Source organism: Ammodytes marinus (assembly GCF_949987685.1).
Source record: "Ammodytes marinus genome assembly, chromosome: 9".
In the NCBI taxonomy this organism is placed as follows: Eukaryota; Metazoa; Chordata; class Actinopteri; order Uranoscopiformes; family Ammodytidae; genus Ammodytes; species Ammodytes marinus.
In genome coordinates this window covers 25,142,600-25,161,736 of record NC_137213.1, presented here as the reverse complement: position 1 = coordinate 25,161,736, position 19,137 = coordinate 25,142,600, and the positions used below count along the sequence as shown (strand labels likewise).

The following is a 19,137-nucleotide window of genomic DNA, read 5'->3' as shown; positions in this document are numbered from 1 at the left end:
AATGACTGAAGCACCCCTGAGAATAAAGATATACATATATGTATACTGTATACTGAATATATGGATGGATGTATGGATGGATGGATGGATGGATGGATGGATGTATGGATGGATGGATGGATGGATGGATGGATGGATGGATGGATGGATGGATGGATGGATGGATGGATGGATAGATAGATAGATAGATAGATAGATAGATAGATAGATAGATAGATAGATAGATAGATAGATAGATAGATAGATAGATAGATAGATAGATAGATAGATAGATAGATAGATAGATAGATAGATAGATAGATAGATAGATAGATAGATAGATAGATAGATAGATAGATAGATAGATAGATAGATAGATAGATAGATAGATAGATAGATAGATTGAAGGATTGAACAATGGTGCAATTATGGGCAATTACCATAATTACCAAAGGAAGATTGAGCAGCTGGTTGGCATGATGCTTTACAGTGGAATCACAGAGATTTGAAAGGGCCAGTCTGCCCTTGTGTGCATTGATGAAGCTGTCAGCCATAATGACCAAAATTACTTCATGTGTTTCTGTCTCTCAAGGTAAGTGAGCATTAGCAAGCCATTATATTTAGGTCGGTAATAGGCTCTTGGTGTCTAATAAGACTCTAATAGGCTTCATTGTTCAGAGGAAAAACTGTGATGCTTTATAGTGCAGATCTGTCAGAAGACTTAATGGGAATAAGTTAGTGGTTGCCAGGTTTTGAAAAACCTTTTTGGCTGGTGTTGATACTTGGCAACCATGCCACTAATGGGTTTTCCCGCTTACTATTGCGGACGTGCCTACAGTTATGAATTCTAATAACGAGGGCTTGGCGCACAAAGGGCGTAAGTGACATTTTCAGAATTTTACAGGAGAGCAAAAACAAACGTTTCATTGATCGTAAACATTTAACAAAAAACAAGATATGGAAGCAGTCTCTACTTTAATAGAGATTAGGCTTATAGGAATTCATATTTTAGAACATTTTTAAAAATTTTAAATAAAGTGTTTATTTTAGTGTCCATATTGTCTCCATCATATGTGGGTATATCAAATTCTCCAAACATATCGGATAACACTTTTTCTGTAGTATAAATGATGGTCTTTTTTCTGCAATCCCTCCATATTGTCAGCTCTTTAGCCTATTTACGATGCACTTACGCCTTTTGTGCGCCAAGCTCAGTACACTTACACCTTTTTTGCTCCAAACTCAACTGAAGGTGTTCACTTACGCCTTTATGTTTTCAGCCTTTATTTCAAAAAGTAAAACGATATCTAAAAAGTAATTTTCGCAAAATATGTCACTTACGCCCCTTTTGCTCCAAGCCCTCGATAAGATGTTGATAATTAGATTTTGAGAAAGTTGCTCAGCAGCAGACCTTTGCCTGCGGGTAAGTGGTCTAATGGTTCATTGGAAGTTCTTTGTGGTGAATTTAAAAAGCTTTAAGGAAAAAGCAATTGTGAAGCAGGAATAGAATAATAACCATAAGTCACAAATTGTTTTACAACCTGGCAACCCAAAAATTGTTGTAATGGAACTGTGGCCTGAATCAAGTTCATATTAAAACCCTGCCCAACCCCCACAGAAAGAAAGAAAAAATCCACAAGTGTAACTGTTTGTTCATTCAATGAAAAGGTGGAGTGGAAACTCTTGAGATCCTGTACTATAGTTAATTCTGCTTTATAAACAGTAAATAATAACTTACATGTTATTGTCAATAATACCTACATGTATCGCACTGAATACTTTTTCCACCACTGATAACTTATCTGTAAAGCATCGGTTACTGTCTGATGTAGGCCTATTGATCTTAAAGAAACTTCTCAATCATTAATAAAGAAGGCCTCATTATAAAGTGGCAACCATTAATATGCCTATAAGGAGGTTATATTGCAAATATTGAATTATAAGCATTATAATTAAAAAAATATTTCTGAACAACACGAGTAAGGTTTGGCTAAAATATTATTAATTTGATTATGCGATGATAGCTGCAGTGTGGAGGTGTAACAAAGACTACTGCGGTGTGTACGGGGACAATAGGTTTTCACTTGAGCTGCGAGCACCTTTGCTCACCACGTGGGGGCAGGCGAGTATCGAGCACCCTTATTGGGCAGGACTGTTTTCTCCAGCCAATGGCAATGACTAGCGTCCGAACCGTTACTTCCGGATGTCTTTACTGAAGGAAAATCCTTTCTGTATTTACTGCTTTTTGTACTTTCTAAAAAGGTGAGAAGTTTAACGCTACGTGGCCCAGGACAACGTTTAGAAAATGAACAGGATATTCGGACGTGGAAAGCCGAAAGCGCCTCCGCCGAATCTGTCGGACTGTATCGGAAATGTGAGTGTTGTTGTGTTTGTTGTTTATTGTGTGACATAACGGTCCTGTTACTAAGCTAGCACTGCTCACTAAATGACAGTCCAACCAGCAAACCGTGTCAGCTAGCTCTCAATAAGCTATCATGTCCAGGAAAGGCGACCTAAATAGCCTCTCACACTTTTCTTTTCTCCTGCCAAAACCGTCTTTTCCATTACAGGCTTTAATCACAGTTAGCTACCTCCCCCTGTACTCTCTTCTTATTACACACTCAGTACACATACTGTGTGTGTGTTCTACCAGGATGCTACATCAATCAATATGTTGCATTAACAAACATCCTTATCTGAAAACTGTGATCATTTACGCATTTCTCATCACAGTTCCTTCTTTTTTGAATAGATATTTGAACATGATAGATAGATAGATAGATAGATAGATAGATAGATAGATAGATAGATAGATAGATAGATAGATAGATAGATAGATAGATAGATAGATAGATAGATAGATAGATAGATAGATAGATAGATAGATAGATAGATGGATAGATAGATAGATAGATAGATAATGTATTCATCCCCAAAGGGAATGGTACTGTTTCAGTAGCTCATAATCATCATTATAATATTTATAAGCAAAATGTAATTTAAAATGTAAAATGTGCATAGTCCATTTCTTCTGATTGTAGATGGTTATTGCCGGTGACACCAAGTGATTTCAGTCAAATAGGTCATTCAGGACTGGGTAGGTTCTAACCTGTCCCACCACATAACTAAAGATAAAGTATATTAGATGCCTTGATCACATAAATGGCAGGCCTGTTCACATTTTAAAACAACAAACGCGATTGTGATTTTTTTGTATATAAGAAACATTAAAGTTTAAAAGAATGCACATTAAGCTATTAAAATAGAAAATACAGTTTTGTATATTTGCATATCATGATCCTTATAAAATAAATTGTACACATTTAACTGTCCTGGGTGATAAAGCTTTAACAGACTGTGCACGTCGACTGAATTAACTGTTTGGCATATCATCACTTTTTGGCACCACACCTGTCAGGAATGACCTTGTGTACTGGTCCTTCTTATGGGGGAAGGACCGCTCCACAACCAAGAAGAAGATTACACTTTCTACAAGTGACGAAACTGAAGAATATATGTAACATCTTGTTGCTCTCATTGAAGTATCTAAGCTAAGTGAGAACATCCCTATTTGCAACGCCAACAACCCTGAATGTGATTGTGTTCTCCTCTCTTCCCCGGCCCTCAGGTGGATGCCAGGTCGGAGTCCATAGAGAAGAAGATCGGCAGACTAGACGCTGAACTGGTGAAGTACAAGGATCAGATGAAGAAGATGAGAGACGGGCCCTCGAAGGTAACACACGCAAAACCTCAGGACAAATGAAGGATGCAAGATTGTTTTTACATCAGCATTATTTGTTCCCTTTTTTTAAATTCAGAACATGGTGAAACAAAAGGCCATGAGAGTCCTGAAGCAGAAGAGAATGTGAGTGATTTTTACATTTTGATATCTATTTACACAAAAAACAAATGAAAAATTATAATATGCACAATACAATTGTTTTTTTTAAACTGTATTTTGTTTTACACAGGTATGAAGGTCAAAGAGAGCAGCTGTCTCAGCAGTCTTTTAACATGGAGCAGGCAAACTACACCATCCAGACATTGAAGGACACCAAAACAACAGTAAGAGCCACACAACTAGCGTGGTTTGGGTTAGCGTTGGGTTTTATTTAATACTTTTTTTTATACCAGACTCAATAACCTTCTGCAATGTAATTGTCTGTTCCCAGGTGGAGGCCATGAAGATCGGTGCAAAGGAAATGAAACGGGCTTACAAGGACGTCAAACTCGATCAGATCGACGTATGTTGGTTATAAACCAATTCACCTTTTCTGTTATCAATCAGCAATTATACATTAGGGGTTACACTGGGCATCGATACTGAAACAGGACAAAGTCATTATATCTTTATTTAATGGCGTGCACACAGCAGCGAGTGGGGATTCTATCCATATAATTCTAGCATCATCACCATTAGATATTTTAATTTTTTTTCGCCACACCGGCAAAAGGTTTCCTCTCATCTGCTTCTTATTCGTCTCAAATACAAGTTTTTCAAACTGTTACTGACAGCGAATTGTCTGCTGTGAACAAAGTTAATTTATTAACCAAAAGTAAAATAATTAGAAGGCTCTGTCATATTATTTATTCCTAATCCTGTTTACCTAACACTACAGTAATAATAAAAACGGTGATTCTGCATCTCACATAACGGTTAAACGTTGATCATAAGTAAAAAAAAAATTAAATAAAAAATCCAGGTGTTGCAATTAGAGATGTTGAAAGTCGTATATTTTGAATTTGCAGGATTTACAGGACCAGCTGGAGGACATGATGGAGGACGCCGGCGAGGTCCAAGAGGCCCTGAGCCGCAACTACGGCACGCCAGAGATAGATGAGGACGATCTGGAAGCAGGTATACCTCACTGTCTTTACTTGACCATTTAAAATGAATATTATCACCTGCTCACATCTTGGTTTGGTTCCTCAAAATGGCCCGAGTTTGGCTTTTAATCCACTTTAATCCACTCCACCTTTAAGTAGTAGTTATTATTTAACAATTATATTAAACCATCATGTGCAATTATGAAATAAAGTAAAACAAATAATAGTCATTAATAATCAGTCAAATTATACAAAATGAAAATAATTGTACCCGGACAATCTCTTCCTTGCTTCTTTTAAAACATTTTATTTGATGGATCTAAGTGTCTGCAGTGCTAAAGTGACAATGTAAACTGTGGTTTCAGAGCTGGATGCACTGGGAGACGAGCTGCTGCTGGATGATGACAGCTCCTACCTGGATGAGGCCTCGTCTGCACCGTCTATCCCTGAGGGAATGCCCAGTGACAGCAAGACAAACAAGGTAACTGCAGAGCACAGGAATCACTGTGACTGATGATATAACCAAGGCACAAATTGGATGATTACTGTTCTGAAAATACATGTAGGGGGGCCTAGGTTTCTTCCATGTTTTCCCTGTTAAAGTTTTTTTATGGAGGGGGACTTTTTCCTTATACGAATCAACGGACTAAGGACAGAGAGTGTTGTATGCTGTACACTGTACAGACTGTTGAACCCCCTGAGGCAAATTGCTATATAAATACAACTTGGTTTGGAACTACTTATTTATAAAAAAAAATTATAAAATGCTAGTGTCCTTGAATGCTTTGAGTTCCCGTCTACAAATTTTAAATCAATTAATTTCAATATTTTAGAACAGTACCCAAAAATTAGAAAATTGTGATCCAACATTGATTTTATCATTATATTTTCATCCTCTCACAGCTGCTTCTCGAGGCACAGATGTCAATGTAGTCGGTAGACACACAGTAAAAATACTTAAATTCAGGATTTCCACATTCCACATTGATTGCAGAAAAGAAAACATTTTGAATTGATATAATGTTAACCTGCTATTTGAGCCTCATTTCCAACATTAATACTTGTACTAATGTAACATGTGAAACTCTTGGTGTTTCAAGCTGTTTCAATCTGACTGACTCCATCTAGTTTAACATGACGCAACTGAAAGAATGATAACACTTGATGTGTAATTGTGTGTTTAGAAGTCTGTTTGCTTGAACCATAGAGTAATTTGAAGTCTTTGTCTTCTCTTTTTTTTTTTTTTTTTTTTTGTTCAGGATGGTGTTTTGGTGGATGAGTTTGGCCTCCCACAGATTCCCGCCTCATAAACAAGGAACGGTTTACAACGACTGCACTTCAACTGAAAACACTTTTATATGTAGAGTAACATTTATACATGCAAAACCATTTGACCTGAGAACACTACGGTTTGAAAGCTGCGTTGGGGTTGTGTATTGTTACCACTACAGTGCTAGCATGTGGCCTTGTAACATACTGATCTCTTTTTTTTAAACGTTATTTGACTCCTCCTGTCTAACACTGAGTCTCGTTCATCAACAGTATTACCTAGTAGTGTTTTATTTATTTAATTTTTATGCTAGTTTTGTGTGTTGTTTGGGCATTAACATTTTGTTTGAGTTCTCAAAAGTGCAGATGATTCTGCAGGTTATTTGAAACATGCAAAATAAAATGATGTGTTTAATCTAACCTTGAATTAGTGATTTATTTACTCTGCTTGGCCTAGAGGAAGTAGATTAAATGTTGTCTAATATGATGCATCATCTAAGCATACTATCATCTGCAATATAAAAACCAGTGTTTTCTAAAAGACCGTTGGCTAAATAAGCTTTATAGCATATATTTTTGTACATCTGAACAACTTTTTATGTAAGAAAGTCAAGAGTACAATAACACAGTTTTAAGTAGTCTCAAAAAAAGTAAAGTAAACTAAGTTAAAGTAAGGTAAACAGTAAGTACAGGTAAGTACACTGCCAGGACCACTGTGCCCCAGTCCTTTATAGTCTAGCAGCAAGTGCTCAAAAAAGGCTTTAGTTTTCGAGATACCCCTACCCGAGGTAGAACAAACCTCAACAATGATTTTTTTTATCTTTAGAATGTCCTGTTCATGAAATTGATTCTTGAGCACTTTTATCTTTGGGCGAAATATGTTTTTTTGGTTATTCTTTAGAACTACCCCAGTCCCTCAAAAAGAGCCAAATTAGGCCATTCCGAATAGGGGATATGTGACAAAAAAGCCCATAACTTGGGAATGCTCACTCTTTTCTTCACCAGATTTGCTGAGGTACTAACCAGGTGTCTGTCCCACATCACCAAACAGTTAGAATGTAATTTACCAAAACATTTATTGAAATAGAGTCCTGTATACATAGCTTTAGTTTAGGCGGAAATGGTACTTTTGTGGTGATAGGAAAAGAGGGTTCCTTTACTTTTCTCTCAAATATCACCAAAACATAAATCCCTGTCAAATATACCATTTATGTATTGTCTAGGATGCTATTTAACAATAACCAGTGGTTGTATGAAGATATCTATTACAGTTCAATTTCTAATGAGATTTTTCTAGAAGTACTCCTCCACTGAAATAGCCATATTAGGACATTCCAGGTTGGTTTTATTTCTAAAATTATTCTATCAACACAGACATTTACATCGATAGTCTGGCGTTATAATTGATTAGCCTCAGGTGTACTGTGGAGTGGGTAAGACTGTTTTAGTAGCAGGCTAGGTATCCCCCCGATGCCGTGAGCTAGCTTAGCACGAGCGCACTCTGCAACTAGAAGGACTGAATTAAATGTGTTGAAAACTGTCTCCACTGATAAAGAACACCAAGGCTAAAATCCTGAACTACCCCTTTAATACCTCAATTAGCAAAAAGCCCCTGTCCCTGGACCTCTCACCAACAAGCCATCCGTGACACTGACTTTCTCCCCAAAAAAACCTAGCTCTTCAGATTGGCTTAGTCAGTGAAATGTTTTTATATTTACTTGTTCGACTAGTAGTCTGTTGCTTTATTGTTGTGCATCAGTTTTTATCTTCTATTATTTGTCCTTGAGTGTCCTAAAAAGCGCCCTTTAATGAATAAAATGTGTTATAATACTAGATATTATACTACTTAAGATTAAATAAATAAAAAGTCAATACCACTGTTGTAGAAATAGTGTGCACATTTAATACAAAACACACGCACCATAGTAAACACACACACACACACACACACACACACACACACACAAATAAATAATCAAATAAAATAGTACAATAAATGAAATAAATACAAAAACACAGCACAAAGAAATATATAAGAAAGTAAATGTATATAAAAATAGTAAGTAAGTAAATACAAAAGTTAAAACAAGGCTAAATATATATATACACTGAGTTAACTTTAAGTTAAATGTATGTGTGTTGTGTGACTGACTATATGAAATGTTTTGTGTGTAGTGTATGATTATTTTTTGGCATCTGCCCTCTCCCTCCTCTTTTCCTCCTGCCACTGTTCTAATGTGTTGGTTGCTGTGACAGGACAGTAGATGTGGCAGTAGTATTGGCCATGTCCAGTTTCCTTTAAACGGGGCTGGCGACACTGGTTTGTTTCTACAGTGCGAATGTAGGGTCTGCGGATAGTTGGTGGGGATGGAAGGGGAGCAGAAGGGGCAATTATTTTAGGATGCTGGGCCGGCACTTGTGGGAACAAAAAAATTGGTTGTGAAATAACCGGGTTTGGGACCACAAGAAAAGGGGTAGAGGCAGGTTGAGGTGGCTGCAGCGCAAAAAGCTGTCTTTGTACAGGCAACTGGGTGGGATGGAGGTGGGGAGCCGCAGTCTTCCTCCTGTCCACTGCCTGCCCTACTGTGCTCTGCAGGTTGTATAGTATTTTAGGACCAGGACGTACAGGAGCAGTAGTGGGCCTCATTGTGTGAGGTGGGAGAGGCACCGGAGCAACAGGTACTTGGGGAGGAAGGTTGAGTCCTTGTTGCAGGATGCTGAGGTCCTGCCTCTTCAGCCGCCTGTTGTTGCAGAAGGTCCTGCCACAGAGCCACGATGGTCCCCGCCTGTTGTGGGCTGACGGTGTTGCCAGGTTCAGCCCTCAGTCCCACCAAGTACTGTGCCAGGCTGTCCACTTTGTCCATCCCTGGGACACCACGCTCATCCACAGCCTGGAAAATGTCACAGTACATTTCAATCAAAAAACTAAACGAAAACACACAATATCACAGCTGTTGCAGTGTAAAGTGTCACAAGAAGACTTACCAGTTGTTGCTCAGGTGCTGCTAGGGTCCTAGCCGCGGACCCAGAGGGACCAGCGGTGTGAGCAATGGGGAGAGGGGCCGGTGAGAACAGTGGGAGGCACAGGAGGAGGAGTGTACATTGGCAGCACAGGAGGAGGGGTGGGCCAGACCGATGGCATGATCTGTTAAATGCAATAAGATTTTATTTTATTAAGCTTTTATTCATTCTTAGGATTTTTACACATTACCTTATAAACATTTTACATACTTGATTACATCATGAGCAGGTGTGCACACTGTCAAAGTATGATAAAACATATGAAAAGAATAATTACCAGTTGTTGCTCAGATGCAGCTGCAGTCTGGAGAGAAGCTGGGGAGGAGAGAGCTGGATTGCTGGCTGAGCTTGTTGTCATCACAGCGGACACGTCCAGGAGCCGGCCTGTTTCCTGCATCTGAGGGCCAAACCCCAAGGGCAGCAAACCTCCGCAGGCGTAGCATCCACTCCTCATTCCCTGTCGCTCTGTGCTTTTTGAGTTTTGAAGCCATCTACCATAAATATGGAAGTGTCATTTATAACAAACCAACAAACGTTTAACCACTAAATATCATTACACCTGAATATACAGCATCCAGTGAGGGCAATGTTAATACAGTGAAATACAGTGTTGTCTAAATCAGCTAACTCTAACTAAAGTGAGATCAGTGTGTAATACATGAATAAGAATAACATGCCACAGTAGCCTAACGGTATGATTATTTTAGCATGATATTGACACAGTTCTTTTTTTCCGCTCAAAAAGAGGACAATGATTTAACGGTTTAGTGATGTTACGTAGGCTATAGCTTAATAATTACGAGAGTAGGTCTGCCTTCGTTTTGCCAACCAATAGCAGAACTTAATGCAGACCTACTATCGTAATATTAAGCTGTTTTCATTTAGGAAAGCCAGATATCTGGGTGTGGAAGAAAAGCACTTATCAGGCTACCGCTACCTACATTATAAATTCAATCGGCTAAGAAGTAATGGTCACTTATGTTATGTTTAACACCGTGAACGGGCGTTTGAAAAGAGGATTAGATGCGTAGAGCCGCAGCAGTGTATCGGTATGACCCATAGATAGTATAGCGTTTGACCCAGCGACATGTATATGGAAGAGTTTATTGGACTTTAATGTCTGTGAAAGCAAAACAGTTTTGTAAAAGCACAGAAGACAATTGACAAGTGTGTATCATGATTCACACGTATTTCACTATCCACAAACCTGTAATTTTTGACTTGCAAATATGTAGAACTTACTCTGAAAATACAAAGTCATATTTACGCATTTACGGATCTGTTTCTGCTTGTGAAAAGGGGTTTGCATATTTGTGGATTGCCTCCTGTGAGTTTGTGAGCCACATTACATTTTTACATAATTTTGTCCAACTTCTACCACCGAGATCTGTAGAACAAGCCTTACAAATGTGAAGTGCAATAATTTGTATGTGTGTAATTGTGTTTTGTAAAGTTATATCCACACAAAGAAAAAGTGATTTGCAAATATGTAGAATTTAGTCTGTAAATGTGTATTTTAATTTTGCATAATTTTTTAATTTTTTTTTAATGCAAATAGTTTCACCACAAAAAAAGACATGTCAACTCTTATTTACACATTTACAGAACCATTTCTACATGTGAAACTGGCTCTGCGCATTTGTGGATCGCTTCCTGTGCGCTCACGGAATATTGTCCAATTCGTGCCGCAGGGATCTGCAAAACGACACCTGTAAAATGATATGGAAGAGTTTATTAGACTTTAATATTTGTGAAAGCAAAACAGTTTTGTAAAAGCACAGAAGACAATTGACAAGTGTGTATCATGATTCACACGTATTTCACTATCCACAAACCTGTAATTTTTGACTTGCAAATATGTAGAACTTACTCTGAAAATACAAAGTCATATTTACGCATTTACGGATCTGTTTCTGCTTGTGAAAAGGGGTTTGCATATTTGTGGATTGCCTCCTGTGAGTTTGTGAGCCACATTACATTTTTACATAATTTTGTCCAACTTCTACCACCGAGATCTGTAGAACAAGCCTTACAAATGTGAAGTGCAATAATTTGTATGTGTGTAATTGTGTTTTGTAAAGTTATATCCACACAAAGAAAAAGTGATTTGCAAATATGTAGAATTTAGGCTGTAAATGTGTATTTTAATTTTGCATAATTGTTTTATTTTTTTTTAATGCAAATAGTTTCACCACAAAAAAAGACATGTCAACTCTTATTTACACATTTACAGAACCATTTCTACATGTGAAACTGGCTCTGCGCATTTGTGGATCGCTTCCTGTGCGCTCACGGAATATTGTCCCATTCGTGCCGCAGAGATCTGCAAAAATGAGACCTGTAAAATGAGGTCTGTATTTTTTAATTCTCTATCTTTAGGTGCAGTTAGACAGGTCCACCAGCAGATGGCGAACTCGCGGCGCAGGTTTTATATACTATTTATGGGCGAACCACATGGCCCCCTTGACCAATCAAAGGAGCTTGTTCAGGGGCGGCCACCTCATTGGTTCATTTGGAGGCCTGTCACACGAACAGAGGAGGGGAAAAAAGATGTCCACAGCTCAAGCTCATTCTCGAGTTCGTCGGACATTGTTCCTCGTGAATGAGCAGGAAAGCAGCTGGCTGCAGACTAGCGGAGCTGAGTATCGGTGATAAGAGAGGTATGTTGTTATGCTGACCCACCATTATACTATCATACAGTAGTTTGTGCGCTGGTCACCAGCGAGGGTAATCAGCATTTCTTGCTAGGCTATTTAGCGAGCTAGCTGATATGTTACACTAAGCATGATTATTTGAGTTTGTCGCCGTCATTTTTAGCACACAGACATGCCGCGACCCGCGACAGGCAAAGCTTCTCCCTTTCATATAATATTTCAATTGTAATACAACAATATGCCAACTAATTATAGATGGTCATTTAAATGCAGGCTATACATGTGTGGGGCAGTTACCTCTAAAAAAACGTTTTACTCTTAGTAATGTGTGTGTTGGTCACCTGTGTATCTAGTAACTGGTGTTACAGGGTTAAAGTGATAGTATTGTGAGCTTGGTGTAGTTAAAGAATTGCAGTAACATTGCCAAAGTATTGTGATCAGATGAGTTTCATAATTATGCACTTCAGGGGAAAAAAAACATGATTAGCGTCACCTTGTTTATTTTTATAGTTTGCAAAGTAACACAAGCTGTCAAAGAAAGGTACTACAAGCCTCCCCTGACTGTTATGGTGCTTTCAGCTGGACATGCCTTTACATACAATAATGCTAAGAAGAATACCAGGAGCCAGTACTGTAATGAGATTTTAATTAAAACATGCATACTCATATGACACATGGTTGTGTAACCTATAATGTTATGGACATTATTGTAACAGAATGTATCTTTCCCCATTTAGGAAATGCTGCTGAATCGTTTTCTGGACTGGCTGCACTACAGACCATCAAGCTCTGGACCTGGACCATCTCCAGTTCATACTGTCACGGGACCAAACCAACCTCAGATCCCTCAAGCACATGCAAAGCACTGGCTATGTTAAGGGTCATCTTTTTCATATCCCTGTTAAAAAGACCTTATAGAAATCACAAGCAAGGACTAATGACAGTGCACTAACCTAATGCTGATTAATTGGTTATCCATGAACATTTTGACTTTGTCTATTTTATGTAAGTTGGAAAATTACAGAACTAAACATGTGAATGTATTTGTGAACTCATAACTTTGTTTTACTACTCCTCAGTTGTAGTTTTCTAGAGTTATCCAACCCCACTGTCATCATGCAGTTTTATAAACGATTACTACATTCTCTGTAACTCCTATGATGACCGGGCAAGCGTAGGTTTCATGTTTGCATGTGGATGAAATGGGATGTTGCCTTTGAACCACCTCCACTCACGTCAGCCATGGGAATCTCCCATCCAATTCAGAATTTGACAAGCTATTCTCAGCTGCTCTTGGGACAGTGGAAGTGAAGACGACTAAAGAACAACACTAACAATTATCAAAGCACTGGAAACAGATCATTTAGTTACTGCATGCTAAAGTAGATAGATGTTCTGCTAGTTTGAAAATATGGTAGAACAAAAGTTACTTGCTCTGACATGGCATTGTTAATGGGTGAAACTATTATATTGCACACTTGTATTTTATTTGTTCTAGGTGCTAATTCTTTTTTGCTGCTGGGCCCGTTTCACAGTGTTACATTGCTTTGTGGTGTACTCCTGCCTGCTTGTTTATTTGATGTATTTCTTTACTTTTTATCCATTTCTATGGACCTATTTGTGAACCAAAAATAAAGATTGATTGATTGATATCACTTGAATGGTCACATACAGTTTGTTGCTAGGTTTTCACTTTGTCAATGGGTCAGACCACATATCAGTACAATCTGTGTGCTCAAATAATAATTGTTTTTTATATCCTATACATCCCTAGAATGTATTGATGTGATAGACCTTTTATATTGGTAGCTTTTCAGTGGTTATCCCCGCTTACAGCAAAAGTATGGGCTACAGTAATTAAAAGTGAGACACTGAAGGGGAATAGGATTATATGTTCATCTAAAAGATATCAAGAAACTTTTTCAGTTGATTACTTACATTAAATAAGCATTTTATGTTATATTACAATGTTCTCCCATCCAAGTACTAACCAGGCCCGACCCTGCTTAGCTTCCGAGATCGGACGAGATCGGGCGTGTTCAGGGTGGTATGGCCGTAAGCAAAGGCAGAGTGAACAAGTGGGCCTTTTATAGCTGGCTGCTGTGAGCAGTATTGCCTTTGATGTTTGATGTTTCTACCTCCTAATTGATCAAAATGAAAGCTTTTTTCAACTTCGAAAAAGCTTACAGCACCTGGTATTCCCAGGCGGTCTCCCATCCAAGTACTAACCAGGCCCGACCCTGCTTAGCTTCCGAGATCGGACGAGATCGGGCGTGTTCAGGGTGGTATGGCCGTAAGCAAAGGCAGAGTGAACAAGTGGGCCTTTTATAGCTGGCTGCTGTGAGCAGTATTGCCTTTGATGTTTGATGTTTCTACCTCCTAATTGATCAAAATGAAAGCTTTTTTCAACTTCGAAAAAGCTTACAGCACCTGGTATTCCCAGGCGAATTCTCCTCCAAGTCCCCAAGCTCCCGCCAGCCGACCAATGGTTGTACAATGCTGTACAGAGTTGTACAGCGATCAGCCAATGGTTGTATAATGTTGTACAGAGATCGGCGCTCAACAGACCAATCATTGAGCGAGGATAGGAAAACGTCATCTAATTTATTCATATATGCACGATCTCGGCACTGGCGGCGGCCATTGTTGACGTTGATTTCTCACAGGTAAAGTTTCATATTCTTCATCCTAACGCCGTTTTGTCTGTGAGCAACCATATTACACGTGGATGGTCTCGTTTTAACCATGACAATCTAAGCTTTCTAACGGTGTATGGCATGATTGTATTCATCCAAGGGCCGTTTAAATATAAGCTGATTAATGTGTGTAGTGTAACGATAGCTCGCCAGACTGTTTACATTGAAGTCTAACCGAGTTAACCGCCAACACTATTATTGCTGTGAGCAACCATATTACACGTGGATGGTCTCGTTTTAACCATGACAATCTAAGCTTTCTAACGGTGTATGGCATGACTGTATTCATCCAAGGTCCGTTGACATATAAGCTGATTAATGTGTGTAGTGTAACGATAGCTCGCCAGACTGTTTAACATTGAAGTCTAACCGAGTTAACCGCCAACACTATTATTGCTGTGAGCAACCATATTACACGTGGATGGTCTCGTTTTAACCATGACAATCTAAGCTTTCTAACGGTGTATGGCATGACTGTATTCATCCAAGGTCCGTTGACATATAAGCTGATTAATGTGTGTAGTGTAACGATAGCTCGCCAGACTGTTTAACATTGAAGTCTAACCGAGTTAACCGCCAACACTATTATTGCTGTGAGCAACCATATTACACGTGGATGGTCTCGTTTTAACCATGACAATCTAAGCTTTCTAACGGTGTATGGCATGACTGTATTCATCCAAGGTCCGTTGACATATAAGCTGATTAATGTGTGTAGTGTAACGATAGCTCGCCAGACTGTTTACATTGAAGTCTAACCGAGTTAACCGCTAACACTATTATTGCTGTGAGCAACCATATTATTCGTGGATACTCTCGTTTTAATCATGACAATCTAAGCTTTCTAACGGTGTATGGCACGACTGTATTAATCCAAGGGTCGTTGAAATATAAGATGATTAATGTGTGTAGTGTAACGATAGCTTGCCAGACTGTTTACATTGAAGGCTAACCGAGTTAACCGCTAACACTATTATTGCTGTGAGCAACCATATTATTCGTGGATACTCTCGTTTTAATCATGACAATCTAAGCTTTCTAACGGTGTATGGCATGACTATATTCACCCAAGAGTCGTTGAAATAATAAGCTGATTAAGGTGTGTTGTGCTTTCCGGTGACAATCAACATTTTCTTGGTCAATTTGATGTGGATATGTGTTAACATGGGTAAATGTGACTGTTAAGACAACAACAACATAGATAACAATATGGCGAGCGTGTTGTTCTAGGCTAATACACAAACAGCACATTTCTGTATAATAAAGGGCTACATATTGTCAATCTAAATGATCTGCTTTTAGTTTTACTCATGTATTCATGTTTTACTGTACCAGATGAAACATGGAGAAGCCTACACATCAGTGCAGCGTGTGCCACAAGACTTTCACTAAAAAGTCCAACCTGACGAGGCATCTGAAGATGTCCGAGACGACCCCATCCTCGGCGGTCTCGTCATTCCACTGCCCAACATCAACGCCAAGTCGATCTCGACCTTCACTGCTAGGGAGGAGAAGAAGGCCAACTACGGGGCGACAGTACTACCCAAGGTGACTCCTCACCTGAAAGTGCTGTCTGACGCACCATTCCCGTAGGCTCCTGCGCTGCCAACATCCCTCCCTCTGCCAGACCGGCCTCAGGTCCAGTACCAGCACATCCATCACGAGGCTGGAAAGAGACGTGGTGAGAAGCGGAGGTAAGTTGTCATAAGCACTTTGTTTCCCCTGCTGGCTGTGGAAAGCAAATAGCACACGTCATATCAATACCGATCACATGTGTATTTTATATTTCCAGATTATTTGTTGATGAGCTCTGGCCCTGTGACTCCTGCGAACCGGCCCGTTCAGCTCACGGTGTTGTCGTCCTCCACCCGGCCCAAGCCTGCTGCGCTCACCCACCTCCAGCCGAGGCCTCCTGCTGCGTTCACCTATGGCCCACCCCCTGTTTCGTGGGCCATCCTGCAGCCAGAGCTTTGTCCCTCCTGCACCAACAGTGAAGGCATTCATCCCCAACAAGTCCTCACGGCCATGTGGGGCTACGACAATGTGGTGTACGACAATTTTGAACACTTTAAGAGTGTCGTGGATGCGGAGTTGGGAAGGAGGAGTGTGTGTGTGTGTGTGTGTGTGTGTGTGTGTGTGTGTGTGTGTGTGTGTGTGTGTGTGTGTGTGTGTGTGTGTGTGTGTGTGTGTGTGTGTGTAATTTACCTCTGTGATGCCACTGTTCCTGTGCCATCTGTAGGAGAGAGAAAGTGGCTTGTTTGTGTTCGTTTGTCTCTTTCTTTGTGTGTATTAAAGTGCTTCAGCAAGCACTATCTATTTATATAGTTAAAAAAATGCACTTTGCAGTTTTACTTAAAGTTATTTTGTTTGTTTTTTATTTATTATTATTTATATTGATGTTAAAATGCACTTTGTAGTATCTGTTCTGGTCTATGTTCAATATCAAGGCCAATCTTTTTAACCTTAATCAGTTCCAATCTAACACAATCAGTTTACATAGCCTTCAGTGGTTGTTCATGTACAGATAATCTGTGTTTTTGTCATGTGTGTTGTTTGTTTGTCAGCTTCATGTCTTTGTGATGTTTGCCTGTATCTGTCTGCTTCATGTTTAACAAAAGTTTGCTAAAGAAAACACAAAAAAACACAACAGAGAGGAACGGCTTGAGCCTTTATTTGTTGATTGGTCACCTGAGTCTTTGGATCATCATGTTCATTATTGCACTTTAGCCTGTACAAGCCAATTGTTAATTTGTATCTTAAGTACAAGTGTGTGTTTTTGATTATTATTGATGTTATTTATGTGCCTGTGTGTATGTGATGTGTGTATGTCTGTCAGCTCCATGTTTAACTAAATGTTTGCAAATGGTAGTAAATGTTTGTCTCTCGTGTTCTCACCTGTAGATCTGTACCTTGTCGTTGTGGGCGAGCTTTTAACTAAACAGATCTTGTTTACTTGTGTTTTTATATGGATTGCCTTTTCAATGAAACACATTCTGGGTGAAAAATAAAAGTTGTAAAAGTATTTTGGAGTCTCTGTGTGCTTGGGTTTCACAAGGGGTGGGATAGTGGAAAGAAACAAAACACACCAAAGCAATTAGAAGTCCTTGTGTGAAAACAATGAGTTCTGTGAATGACTCTGATGTCTTCCAGACAAAGTGAGAGTGCACTGAATACATTCATATTCTTTTTCGTAATTCAGCCCAAAAATTACAACAATTATACACTTTTCCACTTGATTATATGAATCTCATCAGCTACGCCAACTCAAACTATAAAAATAATAAACAAAACATTCAGCAAACTAGTGGATTTTGATAAACTAGGCCTTGCACATGACATTTCTGGTAATAAAACCTCCCACCAGTGGCCACCAGATGGAGCCCTCCGTTTAGGATCGTGATCCTCTGATCCGATCCCAGGGGTTGTAGGATAGGGACTTTGGGGGGTCATGAGCCATTCCCAGGCGAATTCTCCTCCAAGTCCCCAAGCTCCCGCCAGCCGACCAATGGTTGTACAATGCTGTACAGAGTTGTACAGCGATCAGCCAATGGTTGTATAATGTTGTACAGAGATCGGCGCTCAACAGACCAATCATTGAGCGAGGATAGGAAAACGTCATCTAATTTATTCATATATGCACGATCTCGGCACTGGCGGCGGCCATTGTTGACGTTGATTTCTCACAGGTAAAGTTTCATATTCTTCATCCTAACGCCGTTTTGTCTGTGAGCAACCATATTACACGTGGATGGTCTCGTTTTAACCATGACAATCTAAGCTTTCTAACGGTGTATGGCATGATTGTATTCATCCAAGGGCCGTTTAAATATAAGCTGATTAATGTGTGTAGTGTAACGATAGCTCGCCAGACTGTTTACATTGAAGTCTAACCGAGTTAACCGCCAACACTATTATTGCTGTGAGCAACCATATTACACGTGGATGGTCTCGTTTTAACCATGACAATCTAAGCTTTCTAACGGTGTATGGCATGACTGTATTCATCCAAGGTCCGTTGACATATAAGCTGATTAATGTGTGTAGTGTAACGATAGCTCGCCAGACTGTTTAACATTGAAGTCTAACCGAGTTAACCGCCAACACTATTATTGCTGTGAGCAACCATATTACACGTGGATGGTCTCGTTTTAACCATGACAATCTAAGCTTTCTAACGGTGTATGGCATGACTGTATTCATCCAAGGTCCGTTGACATATAAGCTGATTAATGTGTGTAGTGTAACGATAGCTCGCCAGACTGTTTAACATTGAAGTCTAACCGAGTTAACCGCCAACACTATTATTGCTGTGAGCAACCATATTACACGTGGATGGTCTCGTTTTAACCATGACAATCTAAGCTTTCTAACGGTGTATGGCATGACTGTATTCATCCAAGGTCCGTTGACATATAAGCTGATTAATGTGTGTAGTGTAACGATAGCTCGCCAGACTGTTTACATTGAAGTCTAACCGAGTTAACCGCTAACACTATTATTGCTGTGAGCAACCATATTATTCGTGGATACTCTCGTTTTAATCATGACAATCTAAGCTTTCTAACGGTGTATGGCACGACTGTATTAATCCAAGGGTCGTTGAAATATAAGATGATTAATGTGTGTAGTGTAACGATAGCTTGCCAGACTGTTTACATTGAAGGCTAACCGAGTTAACCGCTAACACTATT

At 39.3% G+C, this 19,137-nt stretch overlaps 1 protein-coding gene and 1 long non-coding RNA gene across 2 annotated transcripts; both read left to right on the top strand.

The window, feature by feature from the left end:
* Positions 1-2,245: 2,245 nt before the first annotated feature.
* Positions 2,246-6,352, top strand: LOC307255302 (charged multivesicular body protein 5). The gene is made up of 8 exons (XM_080033983.1): positions 2,246-2,353; positions 3,608-3,712; positions 3,798-3,844; positions 3,951-4,044; positions 4,152-4,223; positions 4,729-4,837; positions 5,172-5,287; positions 6,066-6,352. The coding sequence occupies exons 1-8, from the start codon at positions 2,285-2,287 to the stop codon at positions 6,114-6,116; spliced, it is 663 nt and encodes a 220-aa protein (XP_079890109.1). The 5' UTR covers positions 2,246-2,284; the 3' UTR covers positions 6,117-6,352.
* A 9,432-nt stretch (positions 6,353-15,784) lies between these two features.
* LOC307255309 lies at positions 15,785-17,468 on the top strand. Its single transcript, XR_013845024.1, has 2 exons — positions 15,785-16,140; positions 16,239-17,468. It is a non-coding gene; the product is annotated as an uncharacterized lncRNA (long non-coding RNA).
* Positions 17,469-19,137: the final 1,669 nt, after the last annotated feature.

Coding starts and splice junctions, on each gene's coding strand:
- LOC307255302 (XM_080033983.1), top strand. CDS start 2,285: ATGAACAGGATATTCGGACGTGGAAAGCCGAAAGCGCCTCCGCCGAAT. Junction 4,224..4,728: donor TCAAACTCGATCAGATCGAC/GTATGTTGGTTA, acceptor TTGAATTTGCAG/GATTTACAGGACCAGCTGGA. Junction 4,838..5,171: donor TGAGGACGATCTGGAAGCAG/GTATACCTCACT, acceptor CTGTGGTTTCAG/AGCTGGATGCACTGGGAGAC.